This window comes from Chiloscyllium plagiosum, chromosome 35 (assembly GCF_004010195.1).
Source record: "Chiloscyllium plagiosum isolate BGI_BamShark_2017 chromosome 35, ASM401019v2, whole genome shotgun sequence".
Taxonomy (NCBI): Eukaryota; Metazoa; Chordata; class Chondrichthyes; order Orectolobiformes; family Hemiscylliidae; genus Chiloscyllium; species Chiloscyllium plagiosum.
Window position 1 is genome coordinate 2977728 of NC_057744.1, and position 23260 is coordinate 3000987.

The window sequence follows — 23260 nt, forward strand, 5'->3', positions numbered from 1 at the left end:
ATAAATATTAACCCAGGTCTAGAAAACAGTTGCAGAGGAATGAAAGGAAGTCATATGATGCAATAACCAAACATCTTACAATTTTATAAGAGCTGTCAATGAAATAGCAAGATATTTCAAATGGTGCCCATCTTCATTTCAAAATAATGGCTCAAAATAGTTGACAATATTACAAGAAATAATCCTTACCCGTTTATTATCTACTGGACTATGGTAAAACTGAGCAATAACGGTTTGGTTTTTTGATCCATCTTCTAGCTTGAACTTCTCATTGATCCTCTTGAAGGTCTTTCCATAATTATATGAAACGTACACCTATGGCAAAGAGGAGTAGAATTACATCAAAAGGTGACAGCACAGAGAAAGGTCACTAGGCAAACTGGTCTATGCTCCAAAGAGTTTCCTCCAAGCCTTCATCATCCAATTCCATCACCACAACCTTCCATTAGTTTCTCCCAGTTTCTTCTTCAAGCATCAATACTATTTGCAACAGCTATTTCTTGGAGGTAGCAAATTCCTCTTTATAGCAACAGATCATCACCATACAAAAGGTCAACTTTCTTTCTCCATAGATGCTACCTGACTTGACCACTTTCAAAATGTTCTGTCTTGATATCAGTTTACTGATATAGCTAGCTTTTTAATAATTACTCTACTTATATACTCAGAGAACTAAAAACTGTAGTTGTACAAGCTAAGCATGAACATCTATACATTTCAGTTAGGGTGTGAATATTGATGGATATGAAGTGTTGCATGTCACTCTGTTTACCCTATTTGCTAGACAGTGAAGTAATGACAGGGAGACAGTGCATATCATTGTTACTCTTCTGAAACGATCAACAATTTCTGGAAACCACACATGCAGACCGATGATCTTCCAGAGAATGCAACGTGCAGACCACCATTACATCCTCCTCCACCAAAAATGCAATTATTATTGTTGAACTAAGAAGAACATCCACTAATACACTCTCTCCCGTTTCCACATCCACCCACCCCCAAGTGGCTTTTACAGCTGAACTAATAAGGTCACATTTTGTAGAAGACTTAAATCAGTGCATTAAAATTCTACATTATTGTTGAATAATCTCACTGACTCTTTGGAGAATGTTGAAAGGAGATTTGATAGAGGTTCAAGGATTCAATCTTGGTTCACTATGAGATGACTGATTTCCCGATTGCTGGACATCTGGAATCCCTCTAACTTGTGCCCATGTTCAAACAAACAGGACAGGAACTAAAAAACAGAAAACACTGGAGAAACTCAGCAGGTGTGGCTCCATCTGTGTAGAGAGAAGCAGAGTTAACATTTAGAGTACAACGTGACCTTCCTTCAGAACCGAACTCAAAACGTTAACTGTTTCTCCACAGATGCCGCCAGACAATTGTTTTTAATTCCAATTTCCAGCACCCAAGGTATTTTGTTCATTTTATTTACTGGAATAGGAACATCGGATTAGAAGAAAGAGCAGGCCATTCTATATGATCACAGGAAAGTGGATTGGAGGTTACAACTAGAGCAGTTATCTGGCACGGAACCAATAAAATCCTTGAATAAATTCAATAACCCAGCTTCCACTGCTCTCTAGGCAAGAGAATTCCACAGATCAACAGCCCTCAGGGAAAAAAAAAATCTTGTTCAGTGTCTCCTTGTTCTATTCCCTTGGACAACAAGAAACATCCTCTCAGAATCCACCTCAAGTCCCCTCAAGATCTTCTATGTTTTCAATAAAAGCACCTTCCAATTCTTCTAAACTCATGTCAACAAAGGAACAACCCTTTTTCCTAAGTCAGGTTATTTATCCCAAGAATGGAAAAATTCACATTAGCCAATGGTGGACATTTGTGGTCTCCTTTCTTTGCTGCTTTGCCATAGATCACAGAAATACAACTCGTTACATATTAAAAATAATGAATTCCAAAAGCTGTTGAGCTTGTAATTCACAACAGGATCATAATGTTGAGACAGTGTGCAATTTTGCAGTACTAACATTATCTGATCAAACTGACATTTAGTTTCTTAACTTAAGCAGTTCTCACACTTCCTACCTCCCAGTGGCAAAGTATGAGTTATTATACTGCCATAATACACCATATCTGCACAGGCAATACAGTGTAAACAACATACCACTCAAACTAACCAATTGCCTGTATCCTTTCTAGCAGGGGGATGAAAACAAGTTAAACCACTCAAGTGAAAATAAAAAGGTAGTAATATTCACATTTCCTTCAGAAGTGATCAATCCAGACCAATCTCTACCAGTGAAGTCACAGCACAATCCAGTGCTCTTCAGAATACCACATCGGGCAAGCATATATCATAGCTTAGGTGGAATGGATCGAAGAGAAAGCCTTTTGAATAAGGGGTCTCTATTATGAAATACAGACATCCATTGTACAGTAGGTGAAAAGTGAACTCAGCTAGCATGCTGACCCGCTGTTGTTTCAGTTCACCCTCATAATAAGCAATTCTATAGATTCTTGGCCGATGGTCTGATATTCTGACCAACTTTACTCTCCTCCAATTTAATGGGAATTGACCAGCCTTTTTACATCACCCCATTAAAGAGAAGATGCCTTCGAGGAGGAATGTTCTAACTTTCCTAAGTAGAAAAACAAAGTACCCTTGAAAACCCTTAGAAGATGCTGACAGGACAAGCATCAAGCAGCAGCAAGCATCAAGAACCCTTAACATTGCAGTGGATGTTTCAACATTCATCAAGATGATTCACCAAGACTACACAATATCCTTCCCATGCAAAAGCAACATGTCTCAAATCCAGGAAATTCAAGTAAACATTGGAAATACTCAGCAAGTCTGGTAGCATCAAATGGTGTTGACATCTCAGGTTTATGACCTTTCAAAAGGTACAGGAATTAACAAATACAATCAAGACAGCTCCCCCAGATTCCAGAGTCCCATTCACACAAAACCAGTTTGGTTGCATTGTCAGCTAAACAGCAGCATTAGTTAACATGAAACCTGCTTCTGTCCCTGATCTCCAGCAACTGCAGTCCTCACTTTCTCCTGCTTCTGTTTTTGTCTTCTAATTCTAACTGTGATTTGGGAGCAGTTGTGGGTAACTAATTGAAAACCTTGCAACAAGCCTTGTCCCTATTGCTTGTGATTTCCACTAGCTGCTGGCCTACACAGTACAAATTGCACAGCAAGAGAGATTTCACATTACATATTATGCCAGCCTTGACTGATTATTCCTAATTCCCAACCCATATAAGCAATGCATTCCTGTTTCAAATGTGTAAAGCCTATTCCTGTGGCCACATAGGACATGGGATACATTGGAATTCTAGTCAGGACAGAAGTTAATCAGTTCACCAATGACCGTATCACGCCTTCCAAGTTCCACATTCTCTATATTAATCACTTACTCCCCTACTTTTGACCCCTCCAAAAAAAAAATCACAAAACAAATTATATTTAGGCAATGCCTCTAAATTGTTTCGAAACACTTCACAGCTAGAAATGGCACTGCTCTGATGTAGGAAAGCTGCAGCCAATTTGTATGGAACATTTTCTGAAAAACAACAGCAGGTCCTAATTTAACAAAAAAAGGGATAAACATTGAATACAATATCACATGAATGTATCTGCTCTTCAAAATAGTGTCACAGGATCTTCTGCGTCCACCCGAAGGGCAGAAAATTCAAATCTGAAATTGAAACTAAGACTAAAAGAGCAAAGAAAAACACAAGAAACTAAAGAAAAACAAAAACAAAAACAGAAAATGTATGTCTTAATATCCACACACAATCTGGGGGAAGGAAGTCAAGGGGAAGTCTTTTCGAGGGGAAGGGGGGGGGGGGGTGTGTGGAGAGGGCATAGGTTTAGTGTGAGAAAGGAAAGATACAAAAGGGACCTAAGGGGCAACTTTTTCACAGAGGGTGGTGTGTGTATGGAATGAGCTGCCAGAGGAAGTGGTGGAGGTTGGTACAATTACAGCATTTAAAAGGCATCTGGATGGGTATGTGAATAGGAAGGGGTTGGAGGGGTATGAGCCAAGTGCTGGCAAATGGGACTAGATTAGGTTAGGCTATCTGGTCGGCATGCACAAGTTGGACCAAAAGGTCTGTTTCTGTGCCGTACATCTTTATGACTGAGGAGAAAAATGAAATTGGTATCTGAAAGTGAAGTCAATCCTAACATTAAAAATGAAAAGTAATATGAGAGTAATTGTTACATTGGTTTTTTTTAAGGGCGGCATGGTGGCTTAGTGGTTAGCACTGCTGCCTCACAGCACCAGGGTCCCAGGTTCAATTCCAGCCTCGGGCAACTGTGTGTGTGGAGTTTGCACATTCTCCCTGTGTCTGCGTGAGTTTCCTCCGGGTGCTCCGGTTTCCTCCCAAAGTCCAAAGATGTGCAGGTCAGGTGAATTGGCCATGGTAAATTGCCCAAAATGTTAGGTGTATTAGTCAGAGGGAAATGGGTCTGGGTGGGTTACTCTTCGGAGGGTCAGTGCGAACTGGTTGGGCCGAAGGGCCTGTTTCCACACTGTAGGGAATCAAATAAAGTGTATAGAAAAAGGATTTTCCCATTTTAGATTACTTGATACACAAGCTAGTTAACACTTGCTCAGCTGTACTATTTTAACAAACAAAAGATTTCCACTGGCTACATAAATGCAAAGTTGTGTTAGTCTTCAAAACGATCTCAAGTTATTAGAAAGACCCAATGGCTATCAAACTCTTTTACAGCAGAGACTTATCTATTCAACCCCATCCAGTGTATGGCAAGAAAGAGAAATAGCACAGAAATTATCACTCATCGCCCAACTCTAAGGAAAATTTTAAAACACATGAAGTACAAAATGGAATGTTTAAAACTAAACTACTTTTGAAACAAAAAAAAAAGAGTTGCTCATGATAAAAGTTCGGAGTAAAGATGATCATGAGGTGAATATAGAAACTTACCAGGAGGTCAGAATCTAGCTTAAAACAAACTGAACATGGCTATGGTAAAGCCACTTCATGCTGTCATTAATCATGATGAAAATATATAGTCATCTATGACAATTAACTGCACTTTCCTACCAAAATTCTGTTTGCACCTACAAATATATGTCACTTTCTGCACCAACTGCAGCAAAACTAAAATACTAGTGACTAGTTTTAATGGAAGCACCTCTACTTCACTATGTGCACTGCTTTATTGGAAAGTTTTGTTTTCAGATCAGAGCACTTTCAAGATATGGAAATGTGGAAGCAAAGAAGGTTTTTGAAATGTACGCCTGTGGGAAAGTAACTTTTTTGTGCAGTTTCATACATGCATCAGTAGAATAGCCATACCACAAGCTGGCAGTACCTTACTACACCCTCTCCTCACATCCAATTCATTAATAAATCTGCTCTTAGTCAACACAAAGCAATGCAAAGTGTTTTGAATAAAGGGATGGTGGTCTTGGCAAAACCAAATACAGACTTATATGAAGTGGTCAGTGAGAAGTGTACCAGGTTTCATTGCATGACGTCTAAGTGGAATTTTAAAATAATTTTCTGAAAACAAATTGATCTAAATTATACCTTCATTCTAAATGACATCTTGGTATCTAACATTGTTTAATAATAGACAAAGAAGGACCTTGGATGATTTATTACATTAAGGAGCTACATAAATACAAAATTGTGAACTTTTATTTAAATCTACATGTTGAATAGCTTGTTGATTAATACAAAAAATATTGCTGAACTTCTTCAAAACTATATCCTTCACTGCAACACTTAATTCAGCGGTTGTTAAAACACCTTGGGAGATTTTGAAATCATACAAGCTGTTATATAAATGCAAAACTTTATTTTCCACTTCATGGGTGAGGCAGTGGAAGTTTAAAAGTCTACATCTGTCATAATACAATTTTAAGGCAAAATTAACCAGCATACAGCTTTAAAACGGAGACAAAGAGTGCATGCACACACAAGAGATCAGGAACATAGACAAGGATTGATTTATTTCCTTGCATCTTTGCGTGAGGTTTATAAAAATACCATTGGGATTATTTAGGGCCCACTGTGACCTTAACCTGGCAAACTATGCTGCAAAAAAAAACAATTACTGTAACTTGGAAACAGAGCCCTAAGGAACGTACATGCAGCAAGGGGATAGATACCTTTGGTGGTTCAGCCTTCAACATCTCTGGAAATGTAAACAAAAGCTTTTGCAGCCATGCAAACAGGCAAGTTGGTCGATTTATTTAAGCATAGAAGTAATAATAAACATATTGTGATTTCTCCAAATCTGCAGTTAGGATTCCCTATGTTTCAGTGATAGTGTGGATGCAAGATGCAGATTAAAGAACCCCCATGTTTTGCCTTATTTAAAAAAAGCATGCTTTATTAACAATTTAATGCTTATGTAAATTAAAATAAAACTTCATTCCTTGAATAACCAAAATTATTTATGCGCATAAGCAGTAAAATCAGACCAGACAACATACTATTGTAAGCCATTTAATTCTGCAAATTGAAAGTGTCAATCAGCTATTTCAATGTTGTGGCTTCTATTTTTTTGTCTGGTCCATGAAAAATTGATTATTCCAAACTATAATAATATAATTTGGTTTAGCATATGGGGAAAATTTTAAGTCTGGTCTGTGCACAGAAAACAGCCAAGTTTGCATGCAATCTTGTACCCCACCTGTTATTTTTTCTCTTGATTAAAAGTAAATGGAGACTAAAATCAGACAAAGCGTGAAAAATAAGATCAGGCAGTCAACCCAATCCAGTCAGTGAATTTCCTCTGGGCAGGTTAGATTGAAACTATTCCCCAGAAATTACTGCCATTAGTTTAGAAAGACAAGCAGAAAATGGAACAGGAATGTGTGACCAAAATCTTACGCTTTATCACATTAATTATCAGCTTAAGTTTTACATATGGAGAGAGGGAGGGAAGAAATCTAATAATGGTATGAAGGGTTACAAACAGCAATTAGGTTTATGAACTAATTATTTTAAACCACAATTTGCAGAAACTGCAATTCGCCCTAGATTTTTGAAAAAATATGACTCAAAATATTTAACTATTGAAGGACAAAAACAATGTCGAATAATCTTCTATATCACCTTTGAAACCTCTCTCTTCAATTCATTTACCGGAGTGTAAGACTGTTCATCAAGTTACAGATAGTCTTCCATTCTACTCCACTTCCAAGAGCCAGTTGAACCCTTGCAAGAAACATGCCTTGGCAATATGACCACTTTAGTATTAACATGGGTAAATCTGCTCAACAGTCACCTACTTCCAGTCAATTAGATTTAAGAGGACAACCAGTCATTTCATTTGCAGTCAACACATACTCTCTCTTCTCTATGCTGCACTGGTATGACCAACATGCAATGCCACAACAAATCCAATGTCATGCAAAGCAGCCTTTCTGAACAAAATCTTCACCTCTGACATTCTGATGATTAGAGAGTTACTTTTAGAGTAATTTTCAGGTCAGTGTTACTCCCATTCAAGCCTCCTAACAAAATGTGAATTTACTGCAGGGCATTTTAAGGCTTTTCATTAGCAAAACAAAGGGGTGTGACCATTATTACCTTGCAGAATGTACCAATGGAAATATTTTCTAATTAACCTGTTCAGAAATGCTATTACGGATCTCAGGAGCAGATAAGAGATGAACCCAGGTCTCCTGGCTCCAAGTAGGGACATTACCATTGTGCCACTACAGCCCGAAAGGGAAACATTACACAAATGAAATACTTGTTGTCTTTACCCTTGTAATATTAAAGTTCAGATCTATGATTCCCAATTTAGACCTCAACTGGGCAAAGCATGCGCACAACTGAAGATGCAGCACATTATCCAGCTTCAATACTGACCTCAAGAGCTTCAAACCCTTACTATAGATTAGATTAGATACTCTACAGTATAATGCACCTAACACTACGGACAATTTAGCACGGCCAATTCACCTAACCTGCACATCTTTGGACTGTGGGAGGAAACCCTCGTGGACAAGGGGAGAATGTGCAAGCTCCACACAGACAGTCCCCCGAGGCAGGAATTGAACCCGGGTCCCTGATGCGGTGAGGCAGCACTGCTAACCACTGAGCCATCCCACTTTCCCAGAGGCAGGGGTTACTGTATGTATAATTGGTGGAAAATCAGCTGCTGGAAGGTTGGAAGGTCACATTATGACAAGAAAACACATCAGTACAACTTGAGAGGGTGTTGCTGGAAAAGCCCAGCAGGTCAAGCAGCATCCGAAGAGCAGAAGATTCCTGATGAAGGGCTTATGCCCGAAACATTGATTCTCCTCCTCCTTGGGTGCTGCCTGACTTACTGAGCTTTTCTAGCAATAGTCTCAACTCCGACCTCCAGCATCTGCAGTCCTCACTTTCTCCTACATCAGTACAACTCCCCATCAAGTTGAACTTTATCAAAGTATAATACTAGCAGAGCAGTCAGCATCCTGAACGTTAATCTAAATTTTTTCTTACACTAGGCTTCTGAATTACTGTAATAAAGTGGTCAAGTTCCCCAGTTTCCATTTCTTCTGGTCTTAACTAATAACTTATTAGCACATCCTGAATCTTAATTATCTTGAATTTCTCTCAATTGTGCTTCCCACTATGGCATATTATTATTATTTTCACTATTTAACCAACACTGCACAGATGTACCTTGAAATGTATAACATGAACAAACACTTTCGCTCTGTTAATATTACTTTGTCATTGTATGACTAGAGTATTTAGGCTCCATGAAACATCTGCTCAATGTACCACTCAATATTTACACTCAAGTGTAGGAAATCTATGCTCAGTAATTATGAGCCAAGTTAGAAAATAGCATTTTGTGAGCCTGCAGAAATTTAACAAAAGGAAACCAATTACAGTAGTGCCAGCTGAGCAAGAAGCTGGAGTGTGGAGTCAGGTGTGACACTTCAGAGATTTGCTGGGATAAACAAGGATGAATCTTTCTTTTTGATGTTTGTAGTGAAATCGTTCCAATAGTTCATGTCAAATATAATAAACATATTTCTTTTGTCAGCCTCATGAATATGTTCAGTGATTTCTTTTGCAGGACAAAAAGATCAAACAAAAACTTATGGTCTATCAAGCCAGGTTTCACTCCATGATCCAAGCTGTCCAGTCTTACTATCAGTTGGGTTTATAACACTACACTTTATTGGTTGCTGCACGGACGTACTGAGGTCATGAAATCTCCACAGAAGTGATAGTATTTCTTTAAATAGAACTGAAGAAGATTTCTCGCTCTCATTTTCCAGATCATTGATTTGTTTTCACATTATAGAACAGTCATTGGAGAATATTCTGTTATCATAAATTGTGCAGATAGGCGGCTGCCAGTGAGTTAAAAAAAGTGTTTTTTCCCTCATTTCCAAGATATTACCATTACCTATCACATTATGAAGAAAGTGGAATGATTGAGAATGAGACGGCACAGATTTTATACAATTAACAAAGAAGCAATGGAGACATAAGGAGAAACGTTTTGTTGCAGTGAATGGTTAAGATCTGGAATAGGCTGCCTGACAGTGAGTGTGGTGGAACCTGGTTCAAAGCATTCATAAAGGAATGGAATTATTATCTGCAATAAGAGAAGGTGGTGCAGGATCCAGGAAGGTGATTGAGCAGTGGCATTAGGTCAATTGCTTTTTCAGACAACCAACGCAGACACAAAAGGAGCTGAATGGTCTCCTCTGTGCTTGAACATTTTCATGATTCTGTGAAAATTGTCACGCCATACTGGGCACAGCATGCTAGAAATTAAGGCCCCACTACTCCCAGGGTCGTCACAAAAGTATGAAGCTTTTTTCAAAAGTACAGAGAATTCCCCAATTTATGACTTTTAGATCCAAATTAACAAAACAAGGTTCAGCTTTTTTGTATTTAACAAGAATTATTATTTAATACAAATAAATAAATTCTAGCTACAGAAAAATAAATTCTAACCACAGAAAAATAAATTCTAGCTACAGAAAAATAAATTCTAGCTACAGGTATACTCTTATAAACAGTCAACATATAACTCTACTGGTTAAAACATACACATAAGACACTTGGCTGGACATGACTGGCAAACTGGGAAAGCAATTCAATGTCCCTATCTGCAGGGTCATTGAGATGATCCCCTGGCTTGCCTCTCTTTGACAGCTCTTCTCCATGTATTTCCTGCAGCCTGCAGGAGGCACTGAGCAACTGATTCACAACTTATAAAGTCTCTGACATATTGGTTAAAAGCAACAGCGTACAGAAACTGGCGAGGGAAAAAAAAGACAGACACTAGGCAAGAGAAAGGACACCACTTCCCTATTCGACGTCTAAAGGCATTTGGCCTATCTCATTCTCATAAAAGTTATTCAACTACCTGCAAATTAATCTCATGGTTGTTGGCAGACAGAAGGTTTTTGTTAGTAACAACTGGTCATCACAACACAGATTTATCAACTATTTGTTACTGGCTGAATCTCATTTTGTACACACTCCCTGGTGCCAATTTGCACCCCCTCCCCCAAACATCCCCTTGACAGCCCACAGTTGAACAAATAAAAGTGTAAAACAGCACTTACAACAACTGCTGGCAGCTTGATTTAATAAACTGTAGCAATACCTTTCTTAATCCTTGATTTTTAAAGATAGCCCTTTTCCTATTTCAGTCCACAATCAAAAATACAGAATTTTGTTTTTAAAAATTGCTTTACAAGATCTTGTTAAAAGAAATTGGGGCAAGATAGTGACGAAATAAGACAGAGGGACAGATTCCAGATACATGATTTGTCTTGTTAAAAATTGTTTTTCGCAAGCAAACCTGTGAGTTCCTGTAATCCTGTACTATTACATTATTCAGAATTTCACTGCTTATGGAGGGGGGGGGGGGGGGGGGGGCAGAAAATAGTAAATAAAACTCAGGACTACAATGCCTGTGGATGATGCTTAGGTTTTCCAGTCTGGCAAAATGAAGTGCAGCAACATAAGCATTATATTTATTTCATTTCAAGGACAGAATAATTATGGAACTTTAACTTTTTGATTGAATAACAGTTCTAAACGTTGTGCTTTGGGAAAATTCATTAAACACTACAGTACATGTTAAATGCCGAGAACTCCCAACTACTGCTGTTTATCCTCAACTTATTTCAATTAAGATTGCCCACATAAAAATATGGACCCACACAGGAAGCTCCCAGTACAGCAATCCACTTATTTCTGACACAGCTTTTCCAAATTCGGCCACAAAGTTATTTCAGTGGCGTTCCAATCTGCCACACATGAAACACAGTATAATATTCAGCTTTCTCTTCATTCAATACCACCCAATTTCACCCCTTTCTTCCTAATTTTATTTTAAAAAGGTCCAATTTTTAAAATTTGAATGTCAGAAATGAATTTAATGCTTCCCAACTCTCTACCTCCAAGTCTCCACAAACGTGTTAATAAGTTGCTACATTTGGCACTATCACGTGGTGCAGTAGAAACTGGGTCAAACTACACTGAGTAGGAACATGCAATTAGCAGTCCTCATCAACTCAACCACATTCAAAAGGACAACACTGGTAAGAATGCCTATTGCCAAGTTTTTAACTGGCACATTGCTGAAAATCGTGATAAGCTAACCTACGTCAACAATGTTAATTAAGCTCCTTTACTAAATTCATACAAATAATTATTCTTTTGGGTCTGTGTTGTAAGCTGTCTACATTAGAGTTGTCTCTCTATGGAATTTAAATGTTTCACATAATCCACTACAGCAGTTTTACTTTGCATTAGTCCTCTCAAGTACAATCAACAGCTTTCAGTAAATTGCTACTTATTTTCTTTCACCTCATTTGACAAGGACAATGGATAAATAAAATTACTTCACACAGAGCAAGATTGCTAATTTCTTCTACATTCATACCTATACATTCTATTTTTACAGCTGTACCATTGTCTACTTGGCATGAAGATTGAATTTCTTCTTGAAGTTTTACTTCCATCAGGTCAAGTCAGAATTATAAAAGCGGTTTAAACTTACAAGATTGTTAGCGGAGGTGCAATGGAAAATACTGGGTTGGTGACTAAGTATTTAAAATATTAAATATATAAACAAAATGTAAACTTCTCTGAAAATTATACACATGGCGTAGCACAATCTTGACCTGATAGTCGAGATGGAGGAATGAATAGGGATTTATACATATGGAGAACATATTGACAGCTAAAACAATTTACAATGCAGAAAACCAATCTACTGCTGTTGAATAGATTTCCAAAGTAGTATTTGATGACAATTTGCAAATTTTTTGAATTATTCTTGTCAAATTACCTGTAATTTGCGACAATCAATTAGAATAATTTATACTATAAAATTGAGCATTTTATGAGACTTTGTTATGCTAACAACGCTGTATAAATGGAAGTTATTATGCAGAAATAAAAATCTGCTCTGGATTTCTGAGGAGATACTTTGACAGACATTTAAAAGTTTTGGAACAAGCCCTAAAAATTGCAACAAAGCACAGTTAGGTAAGGCATCAAGCTGAGAACTGTAACCATCAGAGAGAGTCATAGATATCTACAGCATGTAGAGGCGCCCTTCGGCCCATTGCCAATCCACACTGGTCAAAAACAGCCACCATTTTCCAGCACTTGGCCTATAACCCTGCATGCTTCCATATTGCAAGTGTACTTCAAAATACTTTTTTGATGTCTGATGTTTTCTGCCATTCCCGCCCTTACAGTTAGTTCCAGATACCCCATTCCCTGGATGAAAAGGTTTTTCCTCACATCCACTCTAACCCTCCTGCACCTTCCCTTGATGGAGGAATCAATAGCTTGGGGGCATAGGTGACAAGGTAGCTCAGTGGTTAGCACTGCTGCTGCACAGCACCAGGGACCTGGGTTTGATTCCTGCCTCGGGCAACTATATGTATGGAGTTTGCACATTCTCCCAGTGTCTGCACGAGTTTCCTCCGGGTGCTCCAGTTTCCTCCCACAATACAAAAGACATGAAGGTCATGTGAATTGGCCACGCTCAATTGTCCATAGTGTTAAGTGCATTAGTCAGGGTAGGAAAAGGAGTCTGGGTGGGTTACTCGTCAGAGGGTCAGTATGGACTTGTTGGGCTGAAGGGCCTGTTTCCATACTGTAGGGAATCTAATCTAAATTTAAAGGGTAAAAAGTCTTTTCCTGCCTACCTTGCCTACACCCCATAGAATTTTGCACATCTTAATCATGTCTCCTCTCAGGATCCTTTGCACCGAGGCAAACAATGCCAGTCTGTCCAAGTGAAAATAGCAAATGCTGGACATCACCGCTGGTCAGACACTACCCATGGAGACAGACCCAATCTCTCTTCACAACTAAACATAAATTAAACTCTCCAGCCCAGGCAACATACTGGTACATCTCCTCTAAACCCTCTCCAGTGCGATCACAAACATTCCAGCTGTGGCCTTACCAATGTTTTATGCAGCTCCAGCATAAACTCCCTGTGCTGAAACGTCATTCCTCAGCTAAAAAAAAGTATCCCTTATGCCTTCTTATTTACATTATTTACCTGTCCTGATATCTTGAAGAATCACTGCACGTGTACATTAAGGTTGCTTTGATTCTCAGATCCTACCATTCACCATTATATTCCCTCGATTTGTTGTCCTGCCAAAATGCATCACCTACTTTTATGGACCACGCCAGACCCACTCAAAACATCTCAAGAAAGTAGCCCAAACCGTAACTTTGCTTTTCAGCAGGTATAACGCAGATATTCTAGGAGGGATGCAGTTGGTCAAACCACAGTTTTAAACAAAACAGAATTTATTTACAAGATTACTGAATGAAACACAAAGGAAAGTGAACAGAATAACAAATAACTTAAACCTATCCAAAAACCCGGCAAATTATACCAACTTAATGATGCTGCTTCCGATACTTGCAACAAACCCCACAAACAACCCTTGGCAAAACGCCAGGTCTGACAGGAGAGAAGTCAACTACCAGCATGGGCCTGCTTCATTGGGTCCAGCAGCTTTAAAACACTACTATGTTAAAACCAAACGAAAGCAAATCAAACCAGAGATAAGCTGAGCTGGGAGCACTAGCCACTCCTTTTTCATTGTACAAGAGTTTTGTTTAAAAACTTGAAAGCCTTTTACTGAGGTAGTATCTGTTAGCTATCATCAAACTGGCCCTAAAACCTGTTCAAATCTAGACCTTTTGGAGTCTGTATCTTTTATGAATTCTCTGGAAAAAAAAGCCAAGGACAACATAACCTTGTTAAATGAGCATCATCACAGCAACACTGATCCCTGTGGAAGCCCACTGGACCCAATCTTCCAGTCAGAAATAATTCTCTCAAACATCACCCTCTGCTTCCTAACACTTGACCAATGTGTTGCCAAATTTGCCAAATTTATTTGGATGCCCTGGGCTCTTATGTTTGCTATCAGTCTCCCATGCAGACCCTTATCAAAAGCCTTGCTAAATCAAGTAGATTATCAAAAGCGAACCCTAATCTACGCATCTGGTCACCTCTTTGAAAAATTCAATCAAGGTGGTCGGACAAGACCCCACCCCCACACTGTAAACTTAACAAAAAGTATGTGACTGTCCTTGATTAGTTGCTAATCTCTCTCTAAATGCAGATTAATTCTGTCCCTCAAGATGCTTCAAATAGTTTCCCCACCAGTGAGGTTAGCCTTATTAGCCTGTAGTTTCTGGTTTATCCCGAGCTCCCTTCTTGAATAATGATATCATATTGGCTGTTCTCTAGCATCTCTCCTGTGACTAGAGAGGAAGTGAAATTTTTGCCTGTCCTAGGTCCTCCCTTGCTACACTGTTGAGAACAGCAGCAGTGCGAAAACAAAAAACAATCTATCCAACCTGGAAGCAACTGCTGAGACATTCATGCACCAAATTAAGTGAATCAATACCACTACACTCAGTTAACCAGATCATTTATGGAAAGAACAAAATTTACCTGAATACAATTAAGTTCTTATTGCTCCAACCTCTGAAAAGAGTAAGGGTTTATAGCACAAGTATCATAATCTTAAGTTAAGAATGAATTGAACTTTTAAAAAAAAATGTACTGCTCAAAGCCTTGCTGGGGACAGGCCCATCATCATTTATTGTCTCTCACTACTTCCTCTTGAAAAAAGAAGTGATAAGCAATCTTACAGAGTCACAAAGATGTACAGCATGGAAACAGACCGCTCAGTCCAACGCATCCATGCTGACCAGATATCCTATATCTAATCCCAATTGCCAGTATTTGGCCCATATCCTTCTAAACCCTTCCTATTCATATACCCATCCAGATGCCTTCTAAATGTCATAATTGTACCAGCCTCCACCACTTCCTCGGGCAGCTCATTCCATACACACCACCACTTGCTGCATGAAAACATTACCCCTTTAGGTCCCTTTTAAATCTTTCCCTCTCACCTTAAAGCTTTGTCCTCTAGTTCTGGACTCCCCTACCCTGGGAAAAAGAATTGGTCTATTTACCCTATCCATGTCCCTCATGATTTTAAACCTCTATACGGTCACCCTTCAGTCTCCGACACTCCAGAGAAAACAGCCCCAGCCTGTTCAGCCTCTCCCTATATATAGCTCAAGTCCTCCACCCCTGGCAATATTCTTGTCTTGCTGAGTCACGGCAGGCTGTACTCCATCTCCATATCTAGTACTGCTACTCGTTCCATGCTCTGCATGAAACAAAAACATGATATTCTGTAAAAATCTCAGTTAATATTCCTATTTTGTAAAAGGTCAATCACAGGCTGTAGCATTTCAGGAAAGGCCAGCATCTATTGCCCATCTATCATTGCCATTTATGACTTCAACCCCAAGTAGTTTGCTAGGACAATCCTAAGGGCAGCTAAAAGCAACCACACTGCTATGGGTCTGGAATCAAATATGGACCAGACAGGTCACGGGAAGCAGATTTTTTGCCTGCAAAAGGACACTAACAAACCAGATAGGAATTTACAACAATGTACACACAAAGCATATTTTACATATAAATGCACACAAAAATGCCTTATTTGAAGCTTTAAATCGATTTTACTAAAATTGGGGCAACTTGTTACATTTAACATTGGAACAAATGCCAACAACTGATAAATAATATATTTATCACAGGATAGTTTTGTTTTGTTTTAAAGAATCCAGAAAATCTGCATGAACTTCCACATCTTAAGCGTGGTACTTGGCAACATAAGCCATCTTGATATACATAAGTGACATTTTAAACATTTCACTTACAGCACTAGTGTGAGGTCCCTGCAAAATCGGACTGTCCCGGGCAAGTGCCACGATCACATTGCTCTTTTCTCCAGCCCAGTGAACAACCATTTGATTGTGTGAATCATTGAGGTTCACCTACAATAAAATCATGATGTATCATTAATAGTCAGTCAGTCACTAAAAATACCACAATTAATAATTCACAAAATAAAGCAAATAGAATAGCATTACTTCTTGCAAGGGAAACTGAACCAAAAAACTGGGAGGTTATGCTTCAGTTGTACGTAGTATTGGTCAGGCCACAAATGAAGTAATGTGCACAATAATGGTCTCCTTACTTAAGGATGGATGCAAATGTGTTGGAAGCAGTTCAGAAAAGATTACTGGATTATTACTGAAATAAGCAGATTATCTAATCAAGAAAGAGTAGACAGGCTCAGTTTAAATCTGCTGAGATGAGTTGAGAAGAGATGACTTTATTAAAGTATACAAGATTGTGAAGGGTCTTGACAACGGAATGTAGGTTTCCTCTTCAATGAGGATCTAGAACTAGGGGGTAACTGCTTCAAAAGAAAAAGAAGTTGACCATTTAAAGACAGATAAGGAATTTTTTTTTTCCCCTTTCAGAGGGTCTTTTTAGGAACTTCATTGCTCAAAAATGTGATGGCAACAAGTCCTTGAATATTTCTAAAGAAAGCAATAGATGGATTTTTGATAAGCAACAAGTGAAAACGCAGGAAAATGGAGTAATTAGATCAGCGAAGGTCTTATTGACTAGTGAAGTAGGTTCAACAGGCCAAGCAATCTATTGGGCTTCTATTATGTACACATTTAATGAGGGTCTTAAAAAAATTAAGCAGTTGCATCAGAAGTCCCCTTACAAATATTCAGATGTCAACACCAGCATGCAAACACAAAACAAGGTCAATGGATAGCTTACTTTATAATACTCCAAACCTATTTTCACTACAGAAATTGATGCAATATTTGCCATTTCACATGGAAAATTTATTTTATATTACAGCATTAAAAATGGTCGCACGCTGCATTCAGAAGACAAAACAAAAAAGGCTGTGGAAGACAATGTCTGAGCAACGAAGTCACTATAGCAATGAATGCAAGCATTTTCTGCCCAGAATTCTAACTAGCAAACTGCAATCTTACATAATTGCAAATCACTGATTAAATTAACGGTTAACCAAAGTGAATCTTATTGTTCTGCTCGCAGAAATGTGAAAATCTATTAAAATGCACAGATTGTTCCACCACCTGTCTTTTTCTATTCACCATAAAAACAATTTTGAGACAGCCGAGGGTTATGAAGAGCAGTCAATGCAAGATTTGTTTTTTGTCCTGATTATATTGATATACATCAAATTTGGACTTCTATAATAACCTGGTTAGAGAGAGGGATATTTAGTGTGACATAGGTGAGACTTTCCCCACTCAAGATTTTTTAACGGTGAGGAGAAGGATTAAAATTCAAGACAGCACAAAATTTGAAAAGCTTTGAACATAAGGCTGAAGACATTGAACAGGTACTGCGAGGAATGCAAGCATCGAGTGGATCTAGAAAAAGGAATAACAGGCTTTTCCGGAAGAGCAGACATTTGGTAGCACCCTCACTTTGCAGTCAGAAGCTCATGAATTCAACCCCACTACGCACTCAAGCACATTAGGTCAGGCTGCTGTTTCAGTGAGAGGGACTTTTGCAATGGTAGCCCAAGATCAAAACTTGTGCCATTACACAATTCCATACGTTTTGTTTTATTTCTGGAACATGAACTCTGCAAAACAGGGATGAAGAATTCTGAAAAACTATCTAGTGTTTTCCAAAAGGCACTTCCCCAAGGTCATGAGTAAACTATTACATTTTATTTGTTTCATGCTTTGGAATACTGAAACAACTTTTCATCTTTAAACATGGAAACAAATGTCCATTCAAAATGTGAAATAAAAACCAAAAGAACTGCAGATGCTGTAAATTAGAAACAAAAATCAGAAGTTGCTGGAAAAGCTCAGCAAGTCTGGCAGTATCTGTGGAGAGAGATCAGAGGTTCTGAGGAAGGGTCACTGGTCCTGAAACATTAACTCTGCTCTCTCCATAGATGCTGCCAGACCTGCTGAGCTTTTCCAGTAACTTGTGCCCATTGAAAATGTTGTTTGTCTTCCAATATATTCCCACTCAGGAATAATCTTTAAATGCAAGACAGACATCTTAAAATGCTTTACGAATAGAAGACCATGGATGCACATTTGAACATTCACCATTTGAAATTTACACAAAATAAAATTAAAAATTAGAAATAAATGTTTGTCACATTTCCTCAAAAATGCCTGCCCCCCAAAAAACAGAATTCCTTTTTCAGTGTTGCATTCTTCCCTATGGGATTTTCCTACAGCTGGATTCCTTCCAACAATTGTGTATTAAAAATGTTTCACAGCCCAGTGGCTCAGTGGTTAGCACTGCTGCCTCACAGCGCCAGGGACTCGGGTTTGTTTGCAGCTGTGGGCGACTGTTGTGTGGAGTTTGCACATTGTCACCGTGTCTGCGTGGATTTCCTCCCACAGTCCAAAGATGTGCAGGGCAGGTGAATTGGCCATGCTAAATTGCCCAGAGTGTTCAGGGATATGTAGGTTAGGTGCATTAGTCAGGGGTAAGTGGAGGATAACAGGGTATGGGAATGGGTCTGGTTGGGTTACTGTTCAGAGGATTGGTGTGGACTTGTTGGGCCGAAGGGCCTGTTTCTACACTGTAGGGATTCAATGATTCTAATCCAGAAATCTTTCATATTTAATTCTTGTTCCTCTCTACTTCCTTTGCCTATCCACCCACACCACAATACACATCAGAAAATGTTAAACACGGCCAATATTTTAGATTTTTAGATGAAAATACTTTGACTTCTCCAAGTTAAATTGGCAAACAAGGACCTAGTCGTCATGATGATGGAGGAAGTGACAATCATTAACTAATGCTGGCTGGAAAGCCTACTGAAGCTGCTCTAACGTTTTTAGATCGTTACCCACACTCTGCAGTGAGTGAATAACACAATCCCATTTTTGCTTAATTTCTTCATAGGCTATGGGCACCACTGGCTGGGCCAGCATTTATTGCCCATCCTTAATTACCGAAAGGGGGTTTAAGAGTCAACCATACATTGTTGTGGGACTGGAATCACATATGTACAGGAGGTATAAGATGACAGATTTCCTTCCCTAAAAAGACGTTAGTAACCCAATTGGGTTTTTAAACAACAAAGATCAGCAGCAGTTATGTGGTCAGCATTAGGTTAGCTTTTGTTTATTCTGGACTTTTATTAAATTTAAGTTTTACCATCTGCCTCATTGTTGAATTTGAACCCATGACTCCACAACATTACCCTGGGGCTCTGGATTACGAGTCCAATGTCATTACCACTGCATCACTGCCTCTCCATTTGCTGTTCAAAATTACACAGTGAGAACTGAACTAAGAAAAGAATTACAGGTGGCCTATAAGAACATAAGCAAGCTGTGTACAGCTTTCAGATCTGTACAAAATATTCTGTAGGATACACTTTAGACGGCAGTATCATGCTGCTGTGCAGTAAGTTTAAAAATTGAATATTTTGAAAGGTTAATTCTCAGAAAACAGCCAGTGTCTTTGCTTAACTCTGTCAAGTCAGATCCCTAGTAGAAGGCTGTTTGTCCAGTGTTAGGATTAGACTCAACTGTGATACACCCAAATAGCACAATAACCCAATTAACACCTCAGGTTAAAAAAAAGTAAAAACCTCAGGTATCATAAACTATTTTACACAGTCAGTAAAATAATGCACTTCTTCAGGAGAATAAAGATTGGTAGTGGCAGAGCATTAATCGCTTTTGTAAAGTGGCAAGCAATTAGCACATGGCAGGAACCCATTAATAAAAACGATCATTTTTAAAAACTCTGCATTATGATTTCAGCTAAGGGATAAATTTCCAATAGGGCATGAGGAACTGCTCCTTTGGAAAATGCCTCCCACATTTTACAAACAAATACATTTATTTAAAATAAAAAAATATCACTCACTATGCTCATCTTGCTAGCCAAAAATTGTAAAATGAGAATGACACCATAGATAATTCTGGTAGGGCCACCACCTTACATTTAGGAAGCACGTCCATTAGAATTCTGCTTTGATAAGGTAGTGAAAACTCGAATGGCTGGTCGTTAGAACAAACATGCCAATGAAACAAATGCTCCCAATACTGTGCTATTGGGAATTTTAGCTCCCCCATGAAGTAAAGCTGGTTTCCAGTTCAACCTATCCCACTAAAGGAAAAATAAAAGAAAGATAGTAAAACTGCTTCTCAAGGATTTGCTGGCAGTTTAGTTTCAGCGATCCTTCATTGGAAAGAACTCTTGGTTTATATTGTAATGACAAAAACCACAGACTGAATTGGCCTCTTGAGGAATACCATTTCATCAATTTATTGTAGTTAAGTGGTATAGGTTATCGGTACTGAAAACCAATACTCCCAGTGGAGTTTTTAACAATTGGGGAAAAAAAAAAGAGGAGATATTTGAAGATGGAATCTCTCCGAAGTCAGTCACTCGCACAGTTGGACAGCTTTTCTCCCAAATGTTTTACTCCGGGACTTGAAAATGGCTTATTTTGGATTTTGGTGTATTGTATTTTGGAATTTTTAAAAAATGCTAAAAAAGAATGCTAACTAGCAAATCTGGATTCTTCATTTGGGTAAAACACAAAAACTTTTAAACTGAAAAATTACAAGGTACTTTGGGAAGGATAACCAATTCAAAAGCTTATTACTTGAACTCCTTCAGACTATCTCAATTAACAGTTAAAACCATGTAATTTTCAGACTTAAACACTGATTAAAGATAGCTGTCGGGCTAAAACGAAGGAAACTGTAGAAGTTGATCTCAGATGTTATCAAACTGCTTTTGCTTTAGACACTATCAACAGTGAAACATGTGAAAAGCAGCCAATTTACAAGACCAAATTGAAAGAAGATCAAGGTGTTAACAATAGAACTAATCTATCCCAAAGAAAAATAAATTTGTTCAGAGTCTTAAGTTGCATGCATTTCTCTCTTCTCTGTAAACTGTTTGTGTTTTACTGTCAGAACATTTTAAAGCCTCAATTAATCTTCATCTCAATTACTCTGAAGAACATAAGTTCAAAAAAATACTTGTACAAATTCTGATGAAAAAAGTCAGACCTGCTGAGTATTTCCAGCATCTTGTGTTTCAGACTTACAGCATCTGCATTTTACTTTTTATGGAATTGTCTAAATTATTTAGAAGTGCTAATATTGCCAGACCGTAAAATATAAATATCAGTCAACAGGTTAGCTTATTTGTGCGATTATTCACCACTCCAGGAATAGACTTTGATGGTGTATTGTTTGTGAAATTTAAATAGATGATTTTTAAAAATACATTCACAGGATGTGGGGGTTACTGACTAAGCCAGAGGGCCATTGAGAGTCAACTACATTTGCTGTGAGTCCAGAGTCACATGTAGGCCAGACCATGTGAGGGTAGCAGATTTCCTTCCCTGAAGGAGATTAGTGAGTCAGAAGGGGTTTTCAGACAATCGGCAATGGCTTCATGGTCATTAGTAGATTCTTATTACGCTCTATCAAAAAAAATATGGAATTATGAGAATATAACATTGTGATGAAAAAATGCTTATTTGATCCACAAAAAATATGAATCGTAGTCATGACTAAAATGGACATATCAGATTAAAAAGAAGTGAAAACAAAAAAAAACTTTATACTATCTGTAGACTTTAAATTGTTGGTTGATGTCCCAGGCCAATAGTGCATATTAGGATTGCGACGTCTGGCTCTCCATTGAAGGTGAGATTCTTTACCTCAAAATATTGCCCAATGGTTATAAAAGTAGTACCTGCCAAGGTGATTGAATATAGTAATCTTGCTTTGCTTTGGCTGATTGCTTATGGAGGTTTTGGTTAACTTTTCCAATTTCTTTTCTTCCCTTAAGAGTATCCATGAAACTCACCATTTTTTCATTTCAACATATTTGATTCAGCATCAATTTCTATCAGGATTGGATGATTATATAGTGTATAGCTTAGTGAAAAAAGGTACTGAAACCGTATTGTAATGTTTAAAAGGGGAAAAAAAATCATTACAGAACTTTCTGAAGACAATAACTATAAAATAAACACAGAAAAGTAGTGAATGGAAGTGCAAATCGGAAGGGCTTTGAAAGCAAATGTCAAATTTGATAAATCTACTGTGATTCTTGAAAAAAAAAGGTAGTGAGCAAAACAATGATATATTGTGTTCTTAGATATTAACAAGACTTTGCTGATGTCACGAAGATTAGAACAGAAAGCAAAAATGGTGGGGGGGAAAAGAGACAGGCTATTATTTGAAGTCTGAGAAATCAATAGGATAATATAAAGCTGCACCAACATGAAAGAAGCTGGTTTGTCAACTCCTTAGAGATCAGAGTTCAGGTTACTATAAGATTACAAAAGGTACAAATTAGAATTTGTTGCAAGGGCAGTATTGTTGACATTTACATACCAGCTCACTTTTTATTTATTCATGAGATGACGGTGTTGTTCCCTAGGCCCGCATTTAATGACCCAAAGGGCAATTAAAGTCAACCATATTGCTGTGGAGTCACATGTAGGCCAGACGAAGTTACGGATGGCAGCTTCCTCCCCTAAAAAGGTATTACTGAATCATAGAATCATAGAGATGTACAGCATGGAAACAGACCCTTCGGTCCAACTTGTCCATGCCGACCAGATATCCCAACCCAATTTAGTCCCAACTGCCAGCACCTGGCCCATATCCCTCCAAACTCTTCCTATTCATATACCCATCCAAATGCCTCTTAAATGTTGCAATTGTACCAGCCTCCACCACTTGAAAAAGTTGCGAAAAAGTTTTTCCCTTAGGTCCCTTTTATATCTCTCCTCTCTCACCCTAAACCTATGCCCTCTAGTTCTGGACTCGCCCACCCCAGGGAAAAGACTCTGTCTATTTATCCTATCCATGACCCTCATAA

At 38.3% G+C, this 23260-nt stretch overlaps 1 protein-coding gene across 2 annotated transcripts in view; it reads right to left on the bottom strand.

Annotated features, from left to right (window-relative positions):
• The window catches only part of sorl1 (sortilin-related receptor, L(DLR class) A repeats containing), a 189525-nt gene that overhangs the window by 122178 nt on the left and 44087 nt on the right, over positions 1-23260 (bottom strand). For both annotated transcript variants that reach the window (XM_043676455.1, XM_043676454.1), the window contains exons 2-3: positions 16234-16350; positions 190-315 (exon numbers count right to left, since the gene is read on the bottom strand). In XM_043676455.1, coding sequence (XP_043532390.1) covers positions 190-315; positions 16234-16350 — 243 coding nt within the window. The remainder of the gene's footprint in view (positions 1-189; positions 316-16233; positions 16351-23260) is intronic.